The 14,518-nt window shown below is 41.8% G+C and overlaps 1 protein-coding gene across 3 annotated transcripts in view; it reads left to right on the top strand.

Moving 5' to 3' along the window:
• Nucleotides 1–1,346: 1,346 nt before the first annotated feature.
• LOC124012174 (endothelial cell-selective adhesion molecule-like) overlaps nucleotides 1,347–14,518 on the top strand; it is a 48,476-nt gene continuing 35,304 nt past the window's right edge. For 2 of the 3 annotated variants that reach the window (XR_006834679.1, XM_046325659.1), the window contains exon 1: nucleotides 1,348–1,764. Coding sequence is in view for 1 of the 3 variants with exons in the window: in XM_046325659.1 (XP_046181615.1) it covers nucleotides 1,698–1,764 (67 nt within the window). In the remaining 2 variants the exon portion in view is untranslated. Of the gene's footprint in view, nucleotides 1,765–2,313; nucleotides 2,388–14,518 lie in introns of all 3 variants that reach the window. The other variant, XM_046325666.1, reaches the window with a different exon arrangement.

Genomic DNA, 14,518 nt, shown 5'->3' with positions numbered 1-14,518 from the left:
TAGGCTACTCCCGTATCCACACTATATTAGGATACTGTTATGATTTCATTGTTCTTGACATGCATGATGTAGTGTATTACAATGTAATACACTGTATATACTGTATATATTTCCTTTTTATGTTTATTTTTTGCTGCCTCTTGGGCCCCCCACAGGCCTGGGCACAGGGGCTTTAGCCTCGGGAAGCCACTGCATTAAGCCGGCCCTGGCTGCATTGTCTTTCATGTATTTCCTAGTTAATGTACAGAACATGGGAGTTTATCTCTTACATAATATGTAGGCCTAGGCTATGCAATATGCAATCATGTGTACCAATGTACCACAGTTCTATTTGGGATTATAAACTGGGTCGTTTGAGCCCTGAATGCAGACTGGCTGAAAGCCATGGGTTCTCAGACCATATACCATGGGTATGACAAAAATAACTTTTTACTGTTTTAATTAAGTTGGTTACCAGATAATAGCAATAAGGCACCTATGGAGTTTGTGGTATAGGCTATATATGACCAATATTCCATAGCTAATGGCTGTATCCAGGCACTCAACATTGCGTCGACAGCAAGAACAGCCCTTAGCCTTGGTATACCCTGCTAGGTAAAGTCTCCTCTTATCTCAGCTCGCTGGTCACCATATTATCTCCCACCTGTAGCACACGCTCCAGCAGGTATATCTCTCTAGTCACCCCCAAAACCAATTATTTCTTTGGCCGCCTCTCCTTCCAGTTCTCTGCTGCCAATGACTGGAACGAACTACAAAAATCTCTGAAACTGGAAACACTTATCTCCCTCACTAGCTTTAAGCACCAACTGTCAGAGCAGCTCACAGATTACTGCACCTGTACATAGCTCACATATAATTTAGCCCAAACAACTACCTCTTTCCCTACTGTATTTAATTAATTTATTTATTTTGCTCCTTTTCACCCCATTATTTTTATTTCTACTTTGCACATTCTTCCATTGCAAAACTACCATTCCAGTGTTTTACTTGCTATATTGTATTTACTTTGCCACCATGGCCTTTTTTTACCTTTACCTCCCTTCTCACCTCATTTGCTCACATCGTATATAGACTTGTTTATGCTGTATTATTGACTGTATGTTTGTTTTACTCCATGTGTAACTCTGTGTCGTTGTATCTGTCGAACTGTTTGCTTTATCTTGGCCAGGTCGCAATTGTAAACGAGAACTTGTTCTCAACTTGCCTACCTGGTTAAATAAAGGTGAAATAAAAATATATATATATATTGGTCATACACCTCATCTCCTCGGGCATTAACGCTTTAATAGATAGATACTTTAATAGGTAGTGCGCTGCGAGGAATTCTGAGAGGGTGTTGCTAATGAGCACAGGTGGCGCTCGTTGAGGTGGCAGGGCAGAGCTTTCTCATGAAGACAACCATTTTATCCAAATATTCAATGTTCCAAAGCGTAATAGGGAAAGTTGACGAAGACATTTTTGTAGGCTTGGGTACTTGCCGAAGTTGTTCACTGGAACAATTCCTCGCACCCGATGCTGAACACCAAACGCGAGTCTGTCACGTCAACTGCCGCTGAGGTCACATTTCTCTGGCGGAAGGAAGCAAATTGAAAGACTTCACATTACCCAAAGTGAAATTGCGCACTGATAACGGGAAGACCGTGTACGTTACGACTGGAAACAGAGTTTGTGGGGTGACCGAAGGCGCATACTGGACTATGGAGATGTATACTTTGCGGAAATTTGGAACCTTGCTGTCACTTGCATTTCTCTTGTATTTTCCAGGTAAGAGGATGGTCATTTTGAGTTTGAATTAACGCATTTTCTTCTCTAAAGTGGTAGTTGTTTTTCAATTGCTTATTGTGGATATTTTAAGGTGTTTGTAACCAACCTAAATTGTCGAGCTAACATAGATAGAAACATTTTTCTTGGTGCCTCTGAATGACAGGAACCTACAAGACCGAATAGCCAGTAATACTAAAATGAATCATTGAAATATGGAGAAGTGGACGATTTAATATTCCTCAATATGACATTCTGATTTTAAATCTGAAACATAGGTTTGTTTTCCATGGGATTTGAAACAAGTGTGTTATGCATAATTCTGAGCGCTGAGGCAGGGAAGAACAATTAATTTATTAGATGGACAGACACTGCCTGAACAGTGGGTTTACACTGTTTAGCAAAGTGTTGTTTCGTCACTGTCAAGCTTTCTAACATCATCAGTCTTGGTCATACTAGTGAGATTACTCTTACAATTTAACCCCCCCCCCAAAAAAAATAGATTATAGTACTAGGGTTTCAAAATTTAAGGAATTTTACCCCCATTCTCAGGTTTTCCAGATATCCTGGTTGAAAGAACTGGAATAAAGAGGGAATAACAGGAAATCCAGCAATCCTCCAATCAGGTTTTATAGAAATCCTTGTAATTTTGAGAAAGTTTACTGGAATTTTGCAACCCTAATTATGTTACTAATTTTGTTTATTGACCATGTAAAAAAAAAGTCTGCCATTTGTCTGGTTTTAGAATTGGACACAATTTTCAAAATATTGTACACTTGAACTATTTTAAATCTGTAATGTTTTTGTCAAATTTATCCTTCAGTTTATATCATTTTGTTTCCAAAACAATCACATGTGCTGATGCAGGCAATTTCACCCTTAGCTTATTTCACCTTAACAAGGTGAGGCATTGCCAATAGTATTTCAAATAGTAAGGAGTATTACAAGGACTCATTCCTTGACACATGGTTAATGAAATCTATCCTCACACTCTTGTCTTGAGTATGAAGTGCAGAAAAAAACTGCTAGGTAGCTGAACAATAACCTGTCGGACTTATTGCTATTATAATACAAATTTCTCAACATAAGTTTTCGGCCTTTACTTCAGCTGTTTGACTCTACAGCAGGTGTGTCCCCTGAGGGCCAAAGCATGGGAGGAAATGGTTGTGAATACATCATGCTAACAGGAAGATTGCTCATTCTCTGGGCAAGCTACAGATTGTTACACTAGGGTAATGTGATTCACCAGGTTCATGTATCCATTACTGGGAGTTGCAGGTTAGGTACTGTTTGGTGTAGCACAGATAATGTTCGACCAACCTTGATGGGTAATGTCATATTCATCATCTCCAGCACCACCCCAACATTAACATATGTGAAAATTGTGAGTGTTTTGTTGTAAAGTGTTTCCAATGACTACATTGTTGTGCATTGTGATTTTAACCAATTATGAGTAGGCATTGCCTACTAATTGGTTGTCATTGGAAATACTACTTTATCTGTTCTATTGCAGAACATAGAAATGTGCCATTTTCACATGATGTTGGGGTGGTGCTGGAAAGATGAATATGAAGTTGAACACTTTAGAAATGTCCCTTTTAACATGGCTATACATCTTCATTCTCAATTCGGTTAAACATGTATCTTCTAAAATGTCTGTGTCCAGTTGCAGGTGGTTCGTTTTGAATCTAGAAAATGCTCCGTTACTAAAATGAACTCTCCATTAAGTAATCCAGCAATGTGTACGCCACCATCTTGTCTATTTAAAATCTTCTCTCGTTGACCGAGACCGGTGAGTGTCATCATGACATGCAGCACCACGTGTCTCAATCAATGAGAGATTCTCCATTTAAAATATGGTGGCGCAAGCATTGTTGGACACATACATTTTAGAAGACGTGTGGGTGACTTGGTTGGTCTAAAATTCTGTGCTACACCAAACGGTACTTAAACTGTAACTCCCAGTACTGGATACCAAAACTCTGTGGTAAAATCACATTATCTGGTGTAACAATCTGTAGCCATCTCCTGGCATGCCTTCATCCCTATGGCTATGTTTCATAATTAGTCATGTAAGGAATTTGTGTTCTTGAAAACAGGATATCCTGTTTTTTAAATATTTTTTTTTGCCTTTTCAATCAAATGATTAATGGGTAATGTAAATTAGTTTTGTGTATGAAGTTGGGAAAACTAGTGTCTTGGAACTGAAGTCTGGAGTTAAAGTAGGCTACATTAGACTAATGAGTATTGTTAGTACACTGCTGCACAGCGTGTGTGTGTGGCAGCCCATGCCATTAAAATACTATCAAGCCAGGCGCCAGCATTGTTGTTTTCATGGCAGCTTCTTGCGCAGTTGGTCATTTAGAAGCTAGGTTTGTTTAATTTGGAACTTGAGCATCCTCTCTGTTCTTTCAACACAGCAGGACATGTTGCCATGTCAGGCACTATAAGACATACAGTAATCATATTTCACAGGCCCATCACATGGTGTTAGTTACATTGTCCCGAGATCCATAAATCAATTAGGATTTTCAAGTCAGACCCTAGTCGTTTTGGTTTAGCTCATTTGAATGAGCTCAGTTCAATTGGTTGACTACATAATTATGTTGTAACTGTTTAAATGACCTTGTGGTGTTTCCAGTACTTTACAGAATCTCATTCTGAAAATAAATGAGTTTAATTTTTTTCCCCCACAACTTGATGTCCCTGGACTTGTTTTTGCTAATTACTGAAGTGGGTAAGGTGGGTAAAGGAAAGCTGTACCAGTATTGTTACACTTGAAAGCTTTTTGCTCTTTCAGTCTGATCGCAAGAGTTGGTTCAGGGTTATCTGCATAATTTGGATTAGTTATGTATATGGAGAACATACAGTTGAATTTGGAAGTTTACATAAACTTCTGTTGGAATTGTTAACTCGTTTTTCAACCATTCCACAAATGTCTTAACTATCATTTTGGCAAGTCGGTTAGGACATCTACTTTGAATGACACAAGTAATATTTCCAAAAATTGTTTAGACAGATTAATTCACTATCACAATTCCAGTGGGTCAGAAGTGTAAATACATTAAGTTGACTGTGCCTTCAAACAGCTTGGACAATTCCAGAAAATTATGTCATGGCTTTAGAAGCTTCTGATAGGCTAATTGACATCATTTGAGTCAATTGGTGGTGTACCTGTGGATGTATTTCAAGGCCCATCTTCAAACTCAGTGCTTGAGTTAATTGGAAAATCAAAAGAAATCAGTCAAGACCTCAGAAAGATTATAGACCTCCACAAGTCTGGTTCATCCGTTGGAGCAATTTCCAAATTGCTGAAGGTACCACATTCATCTGTACAAACAATAGCACGCAAGTATAAATACCATGGGACCATGCAGCCGTCATACTGCTCAGGAAGGAGACGTGTTCTGGCTCCTAGAGATGAACGTACTTTGTATGTCAATCCCAGAACAACAGCAAAGGTCCTTGTGAAGATGCTTGAGAAAACCGATACAAAATTATCTTTATCCACAGTAAAACAAGTCCTATATCGACATAACCTGAAAGGCCGCTCGGCAAGGAAGAAGCCTCTGCCCCAAAACCACCATTAAAATAGCCAGACTACGGTTTGCAACTTCACATGGGGACAAGATCATACTTTTGGAGAAATGTCCTCTGGTGTGATGAAACAAAAATAGAACTGTTTGTTGATAATGACCATCATTATGTTTGGAGGGGAAAGGGGGATGCTTGCAAGCCAAAGAACACCATCCCAACCGTGAAGCACAGGTGTGGCAGCATCATGTTGTGGGGGTGCTTTGTTGTAGGAGGGACTGGTGCACTTCACAAAATAGATTAAAACTATGTGGATATATTGAAGCAACATCTCAAGACATGAGTCAGGAAGCTAAAGCTTGGTTGCAAATGGGTCTTCCAAATGGATAACGATCCCAAGCATACTTCCAAAGTTGTTGCAAAATGTCTTTTAAGGATGACAAAGCCCTGACCACAAAGCCCTGACCTCAATCCCATAGACAGTTTGTGGGCAGAACTGAAAAGTGTGTGTGTGAGCAAGGAGGCCTACAAACCTGACTTAGTTACACCAGCTCTGTCAGGAGGAATGGGCCAAAATTCCCCCAACTTATTGCGAGAAGCTTGTGGAAGACTACCAGAAACTTTTGACCCAAGTTAAACATTTTAAAGGCAATGCTCCCAAATACTAATTGAGTGTATGTAAACTTCTGACCCAATGGGAATTTGATGAAAGCAATAAAAGCTGAACTATAATTTCTCTCTTACTATTGACATTTCACATTCTTAAAATTGTGGTAATCCTAACTGACCTAAGACGGGGAATTTGTACTAGGAGTAAATGTCAGGAATTGTGAAACGGCATTAAAATGTATTTGGCTAAGGTGTATGTAAACTCCTGACTTCAACTGCACTTATTGAATAATTAGACCTCAATTTAATTTACTTTTTTACTTCATTAACAAATCATTTCTATTCAAAATGCTATACTTGTTAGACGATGTGATAGGTAGATGGAACAAGCAACACGCTGGTTGATGACACAATACAGTCCTAACATATAAACTGACAGTGCACAAGCAAATGTTAATATTACCCAGCTCGACAATAATGACTAGCCTCATTAATGTTCTGCCAGAACGATTTATCACTCCCCTGTTTCTAGAGACATTGATTGACATAATGTGCAATGAAGTTGGTGCCGGAGGGGATGGCTGCCGTTTTACGATCTCCTAACCAATTGTGCTATTATGCGTTTTTTTTCTGCAATAGTTGTAAATTATTTTGTACATAATGTTTCTGCAACCGTATCTTGCGGCAGAAAAGAGCTTCTGGACATCAGGACAGTGATCACTCACCTCTGATTAGACAAAGATTTCTTCTACAACAGCAGCAGCAAGCAGGACTCACACAATATTCTCCAAACAACCCACAAGGCAGACATCCCAATCATTCGCAAAAGGAAGTGACAGAGGATGAAGAGCCGGATGCCTCGTCCGGACCCGCAGAAGACAACTAGGAATGCTGCCGTTACCGTCAATATTACTCGCCAACGTGCAATCATTGGACAATAAACTAGACGAGGTAAGATCACGAATATCCTACCAACGGGACATAAAAAACTGTAATATCCTATGCTTCATGGAATCGTGGCTGAATGACGACATGGATATTCAGTTAGAAGGATACACTCTGCACCGACAGGATAGAACAGCACACTCTGGTAAGATGAGGGGGGGGCGGTCTGTGCATATTTGTAAACCGCTGGTGTACGAAATCTAAGGAAGTCTCTATATTTTGCTCGCCTGAAGTAGAGTATATTGTGATAAACTGCAGGCCACACTACTTGCCTAGAGTTCTCAGCTATACTTTTCGTGGCTGTTTATTTACCGCCCAAGACAGATGCTGGCACTAAGACCGCACTCAGTCAGCTGTATAAGGAAATAAGCAAACAGGAAACCACTCACCCAGAGGCGGCGCTCCTAGTGGCCTTTAATGCAGGGAAACTTAAATCAGTTCTACCAAATCTCTATCAACATGTTAAATGTGCAACCAGAGGGAAAGAAATTATAGAACACTTCTACTCCACACAGAGACTCGTACAAAGCTCTCCCTCGTCCTCCATTTGGTAAATATGATCACAACTCTGTCCTTCTGATTCCTGCTTACAAGCAAAAATTAAAGCAGGAAGCACCAGTGACTCGGTCTATAAAAAAATGGACTGCTTTTCTATCACAGACTGGAACATGGAACATGACTGGAACATGTTCCGGGATTCTTCTGATGACATTAAGGAATACACCACATGAGTCACTGGCTTTATCAATAAGGGCATTGATGTCGTCCCCACAGTGACTGTACGTATTTAATGGATGTGAAACAGTGAAAAGGTGTCTTCACTGACATTTTCAACATGTCCCTGATTGAGTCTGTAATACCAACATGCTTCAAGCAGACCACCATAAGTCCCTGTGCCCAATAACACAAAGGCAACCTGCCTCAATGACTACAGACCTGTAGCACTCACGTCCGTAGCCATGAAGTGCTTTGAAAGGCTGGTAATGGCTCACATCAACACCATTATCCCAGAAACCCTAGACCCACTCCAATTTGCATACCGCCCAAACAGATCCACAGGTTAATTAATCAATCTCTATTGCACTCCACACTGCCCTTTCCCACCTGGACATTAGGAACACCTATGTGAGAATGCTGTTCTTTGACTACAGCTCAGCGTTCAGCACCATAGTACCCTCAAAGCTCATCACTAAGCTAAGGACCCTGGGACTAAACACCTCCCTCTGCAACTGGACCCTGGACTTCCCGACAGGCCTCCCCAGGTGGTGAGGGTAGGTAGCAACACATCTGCAACGCTGATCCTCAACACTGGAGCTCCCCAGGGGTATGTGCTCAGTCCCCTCCTGTACTCCCTGTTCACCCACGACTGCATGGCCAGGCACGACTCAAACACCATCGTTAAGTTTGCTGATGACACAACAGTGGTAGGCTGATCACCGACAATGACGAGACCGCCTATAGGGAGGAGGTAGAGACCTGGCCGGGTGGTGCCAGAATAACAACCTATCCCTCAATGTAACCAAGACTAAGGAGATGATTGTGGAGTACAGGAAAAGGAGCACTGGGCACTTACCCATTCTCATCGACGGGGCTGTAGTGGAGCAGGTGGAGAGCTTCAAATTCCTTGGTGTCCACATCAACAACAAACTAGATTGGTCCAAACAGTCGTGAAGAGGGCACGACAAAGCCTATTCCCCCTCAGGAAACAAAAACAATTTGGCATGGGTCCTGAGATCCTCAAAAGGTTCTACAGCTGCAACATCGAGAGCATCCTGACTGGTTGCATCACTGCCTGGTACCGCAATTGTTCGGCCTCCGACCGCAAGGCACTACAGAGGGTAGTGTGCACGGCCCAGAACATCACTGGGGCAAAGCTGCCTGCCATCCAGGACCTCTACAGCAGGCGGTGTCGGAGGAAGGCCCTAAAAATTGTCAAAGACCCCAGCTACCCCAGTCATAGACTGTTCTCTCTACTACCGCATGGCAAGCGATACCGGAGTGCCGAGTCTAGGACAAAAATGCTTCTCAAGTGTTTACCCCCAAGCCATAAAACTCCTGAACAGGTAACCAATGGTTACCCGGACTATTTCCATTGTGTGCCTCCCCAACCCCTCTTTTACGCTGCTGCTACTCTCTGTTTATCTTATGCATAGTCACTTTAACTATACAGTATGTACATGAATGTACATGAATATCTCAATTGGCCCGACCAACCAGGGCTCCCGCACATTGGCTAACCGGGCTATCTACATTGTGTTCCACCACCCACCAACCCCTCTTTTTGCGCTTCTCTGTTCGTCATATATGCACAGTCACTTTAATGATACCTACATGTGGCCTTCCGGGTGGTTAAGGGCGATGTACTGCAGCGCCAGCTGTGCCATCAGAGACTCTGGGTTCGCGCCCAGGCTCTGTCGTAAGCGGCCTTGACCGGGAGGTCCATGGGGCGATGCACAATTGGCCTAGCGTCGTTAGGGAGGGCTTGGTCGGTAGGCATGTCCTTGTCTCATTGCGCACCAGTGACTCCTGTGGCGGGCTGGGCGCAGTGTGCGCTAACCAAGGTTGCCAGGTGCACTGTATTTCCTCCGACACATTGGTGCGGCTGGCTTCCGGGTTGGATGCGCACTGTGTTAAGAAGCAGTGCGGCTAGGTTGGGTTGTGTATCAGAGGACTCATGACTTTCAACCTTCGTCTCTCCGGAGCCCGTACGGGAGTTGTAGCGATGAGACAAGATAGTAGTTACTACAACAATTGGACACCATGAAATTGGGGAGAAAAAGTGGTAAAAAAAAGAATAATAATAAAAAACGATACCTACATGTACATACTACCTCAATAAGCCTGAATAACTGGTATATAGCCTTGCTACCCTTTTAGCCTTGCTACCCTTTTTTTCAAATATATTTTTACTGTTTTATTTCTTTACTTCCCTTCACACACCTACACATGCCTGTTTTTGGCACCATTGGTTAGAGCCTGTAAGTAAGCATTTCAATCTAAGGCTTACACCTGTTGTATACGGCGTACGTGACAAACTTTGATTTGATTTTACATGTTCTGTGTGGGACATTGTAGACCATGTGTCGAAACGGAGAACAGGTTGAACACCCGATAAGACCAAATTACAGGTCCCTTATTGAACCTGTTGTTCACAACCATGGTGTATGGAGCCCACTTTATCTGAGAGCCAAGCCAATCTCGGTGCAATTAATCTTCCATTCCAAACACACCATCCCTGGGAAGAGAATATATTTTTTTCTCCAGGTGTTCTCCACAAAGGACTGACTTATTTAACAAGATCATCCCATTGAGCTTGACGATTGGAGACTCGTCCCTGAAGACGCAATTCCCAGTTCTCCTACTTCAGTATTTAAAAAAAAATGTGTGTATGTATGTATATTTCTATAAACATCTTTTGATATATATATACACATTTCTTAAAATAGAAATAAAGATCAAAGATAACTTGTTTTTTGGGGGGTTGTTCTAACTTATCTCTAATTGCTTATTTCTTAAAATAATATGGACTGAAGGCTTGCCAAAGGCCCTGTTTAGAGCCTGGATTACCGGCCCAATTTGAAGTCGCTGGTCCCTAGTGTGGGACTCGAGCAACTGGTATGCTTTTGATTTGTCACGGGATTGTGGATTTATCTGGACTATTGTTAGATGTAATGACTAACAACAACCTGTGGCACTTGTTCTTACAAGGTGAAATGAGGGTTGTCCAATTGGGAGTCCAAGAGAACTGTGGTCAGTTCTGATCCTGTGTATTGCCTCTGGCATATACAGTGCCTTGCGAAAGTATTCGGCCCCCTTGAACTTTGCGACCTTTTGCCACATTTCAGGCTTCAAACATAAAGATATAATACTGTATTTTTTTGTGAAGAATCAACAAGTGGGACACAATCATGAAGTGGAACGACATTTATTGGATATTTCACACTTTTTTAACAAATCAAAAACTGAAAATTTGGGCGTGCAAAATTATTAAAAGCTGCAATATTATATTCTCCTGACACGCTGTCCCTCGTCCTTAAACGCTTGAGGGACTGAGTGGGGTGGGGGAAGGAAGAGAGAGGGAGAGCGAGAACATTATGAAATCCCTCAAATGCACAGTAGGCCTACATGGAGTTACTGTTGTGTGTGTGTGTGTTTTTTTTGCATGATTGATTACACTTTAGGATTAATAATACTGACAATTGTGTACCTCAGATGTTAATTAAACTAGTTTATGGACTCATCACAGTGGTTGTAATTGAACTAAATGTAGGACTCTAGTCTTTTATTTCAAGTGCGCGAACCCCCTCTGAAGACTGTCTATTCTGTCAGATGAGCTGGAATTTCTGTTCACTACAAACCGCTGTAACTTGTTTTTGTGGTTTGTCCCCATTAGTGTTTAAAATAATAGTTGTAGTGTCATTTTGACCTGTGTGTAGGTCTCTCTCTTCCCCCCCCCTCCCTTACAAACACATGTTGTTTTGATGAATGAAGGACAGATACCAGTGTTTATCTTATCCCTTGTCCCCTATTTATCATTCTGGTTGGGACAGGTGATATAGCTAGGAATCTGAGTCAATTTAATAGCAATTGGATAAGTGTGCCTTAAGCCTGGATTTCCTTTATGGGCAAAACCCCACTGTCTCCCCTCTGCTGTATATGACTAATGTCCTCTGAAATCCACTGCAATCACATATGGCAAATCAAGGCCCAGGCGGCATCAGCCAATCCTCCTACTGCAGCATACCGGTAATGTCAGAGAACAATATGCAAATACATGCTAGAACATGCCAATATGATCTCACTAGCTGGTGCTTGGCTCTGCCCACATCCATGCTTGTTCTGCCCACTATGATTAATTTGTGCCCATTGGAAACGAAAGGCTGTCTATATTGGGTTAGTTATTAAAAAAATGGACCTCTATGAAAGCCCCAGCTAGCTAGTCCAGAGCCTTACAGACAGGACGGAATAGCATGGCAATAGTGCTGGTGAATCTCAAACTTAGGGCAGCAATCCCAATATTCGATATGACAACAGCCAGTGAAAGTGCAGGGCGCCAAATTCAAAACAGAAATCTCATAAATAAAATTCCTCAAACATACATGTATCTTATACTGTTTTTAAGTTAGTCTTGTTGTTAATCCCACCACAGTGTCTGATTTCACAGCGAAAGCACCATAAACGATTGTTCGGTCACCACCAATTCACAGAAAAACACAGCTATTTTTCCAGCCAAAGAGATGAGTCACAAAAAGCACGAATGGAGAGAGAATTAATCACTAACATTTGATCTTCATCAGATGACACTCATATGACTTCATGTTACACAATATATGTATGTATAAAGTTCATAGTTATATAACAATCTCTGTATACATTAGCGCTTTACGTTCACTAGTTCCAAAAACATCTGGTGATATTGCAGAGCCACATTTTACAGAAATACTCATAAATGTTGATGAAAATACAATTGTTAGACATGGAAATATAGATATACCTCTCCTTAATGCAACCGCTGTGTTGGACATTTATAAATATTCCCGTACCTTTTTGATCTTCATCAGAATGCACTCCCAGGAATCCTAGTTCCACAAATGTTTGTTTTCTTCGATAATGTCCATTATTTATGTCCAAGTAGCTACTATTGTTACGGCGTTTAATACACAAATCCAAAAGGTCGTGCAGGTCTAGTCGGATGAAAAACTTCAAAAAGTTATATTACAGGTCGTAGAAACATTTCAAACTAGGTATAGAATCAATCTTTAGGATGTTATCATAAATCTTCAATAACGTTCCAACCGGAGAATTCCATTGTCTGTAGAACGCAGGTCGCTATCATGTGAAATGCGCGTGACCAGGACCTGGCTCTCTGCCAGACCACTGACTTTGATCCGGCCCCACAGTAGAAGCCTCATTCAAGTTTCTAAAGATGGTTGACATCTAGTGAAAGCCTTCGGATGTGCAAAATAACCAATATCCGACTGTGTATTCAATAGGGGCTGGGTTGACAATCGACTAACCTCAGATTTCCCACTTCCTGTTTGGATTTCTTCTCAGGTTTTTGCCTGCCATATGAGTTCTGTTTATACTCAGACATCATTCAAACAGTTTTCGAAACTTCAGTGTTTTTTTATCCAATACTAATACTAATATGCATATATTAGCAACTGGGACTGAGGAGCAGGCCGTTTACGATGGGCACCTTTCATCCAAGCTACTCAATACTGCCCCTGCAGCCATAAGAAGTTAAACAAAAAATATAAATTCAGCAAAAATCTTGGAAATTGTTTTTCATTAGGCCCTAATCTATGGATTTCACATGACTGGGAATACAGATACCTTTAAAAATAAAAAAATAGGTAGGGGTGTGGATCAGAAAACCAGTGAGTGTCTGGTGTGACCATTTGCCTCATGCAGCGTGACACCTCTCCTTCGCATAGAGTTGAGCAGGCTGTTGTTTGTGGAATGTTGTCCCACTCCTCTGGCTGTGCGAAGTTGCTGTATATTGGCGGGAACTGGAACACGCTGTCATACACGTCGATCTAGAGCACCCCAAACATGCTGAATGGGCGACATGTCTGAGTATGCAGGCCATGGAAGGACTGGGACATTTTCAGCTTCCAGGAATTGTGTACAGATCCTTACGACATGGGGCCGTGCATTATCATGCTGAAACATTAATTGATAGCGGTGTATGGGAAGAACCATGGGCTTCAGGATCTAGTTACGGTATCTCTGCATTAAAATGCAATTTTGTTCGTAGCTTATGCCTGCCCATACCTTAACCCCACTGCCACCTTGTGGCACCGCTCACCCACACAACCTCATACACGTTGTCTACAGTTGTGAAGCCGCTTGGATATACTGCCAAATTCTCTACAATGAGGAAGCTTAAGGTAGAGAAATGAACATCCAATTATCTGGCAACAGCTCTGGTGGACAATTGCACGCTGCCTCAATTTTAAGACATCTGTGGCATTATGTTGACAACTTCACATTTTAGTGGCATTTTATTGTCCCCAGCACAAGGTGCACCTGTGTAATGATCATGCGGTTTAATCAGCTTATTGATATGCCACACCTGTCAAAGGGATGGATAATCTTGGCAAAATTCTCACTTGCAGGGATGTAAACAAATTAGTGCATCTTGCATGTCTTTCACAGCTGGCCCCTCTGCCTGCTCAGCAGAACTTTACCCCATGGGGGGACAAGTCGGCCTCCCTCCTCTCCCTCCCCAGAGGGCTGGAGCTCAAGCGTCTCATCAGCACCTCGGGTCAGCCATGAGGTTAAAAGTACACCTCAATACACTGAAAACAAGCTGGGATAGGAGGTGAAAGCATGTAGTGTGGGTGTGTTATATAGATCCATAGGCAAGCCTTTACTTTGTAGCTTTTAACTTTTTTTTATTTGCTCTTACCTTCCCTCCAGTCCTCTCAGCCTTCCCATGGTGCTGTGTAATTACAGTATTTCTGTTTTTTTGGTCACACAACAGTCCTCTGGAGCCATAGTGGTGTGTGTGTGTGGTGTGGAGCTCGGAGGTGCAGCTTTCTCTCTTTAAACTGTAATTGTTGTTTATGTAAGGCATCCCCAGAGTGTCAGTGTGCTGTACACACATTTTATAATGTGCTCCTTGTGCAGAAAAGTATGAAAGATATCTCAATTTCACAATTTC

Source organism: Oncorhynchus gorbuscha, linkage group LG02 (genome assembly GCF_021184085.1).
Source record: "Oncorhynchus gorbuscha isolate QuinsamMale2020 ecotype Even-year linkage group LG02, OgorEven_v1.0, whole genome shotgun sequence".
Classification (NCBI taxonomy): Eukaryota; Metazoa; Chordata; class Actinopteri; order Salmoniformes; family Salmonidae; genus Oncorhynchus; species Oncorhynchus gorbuscha.
Note: the sequence above shows the minus strand (reverse complement) of the source record. Positions and strands in the feature narration are given on the sequence as shown.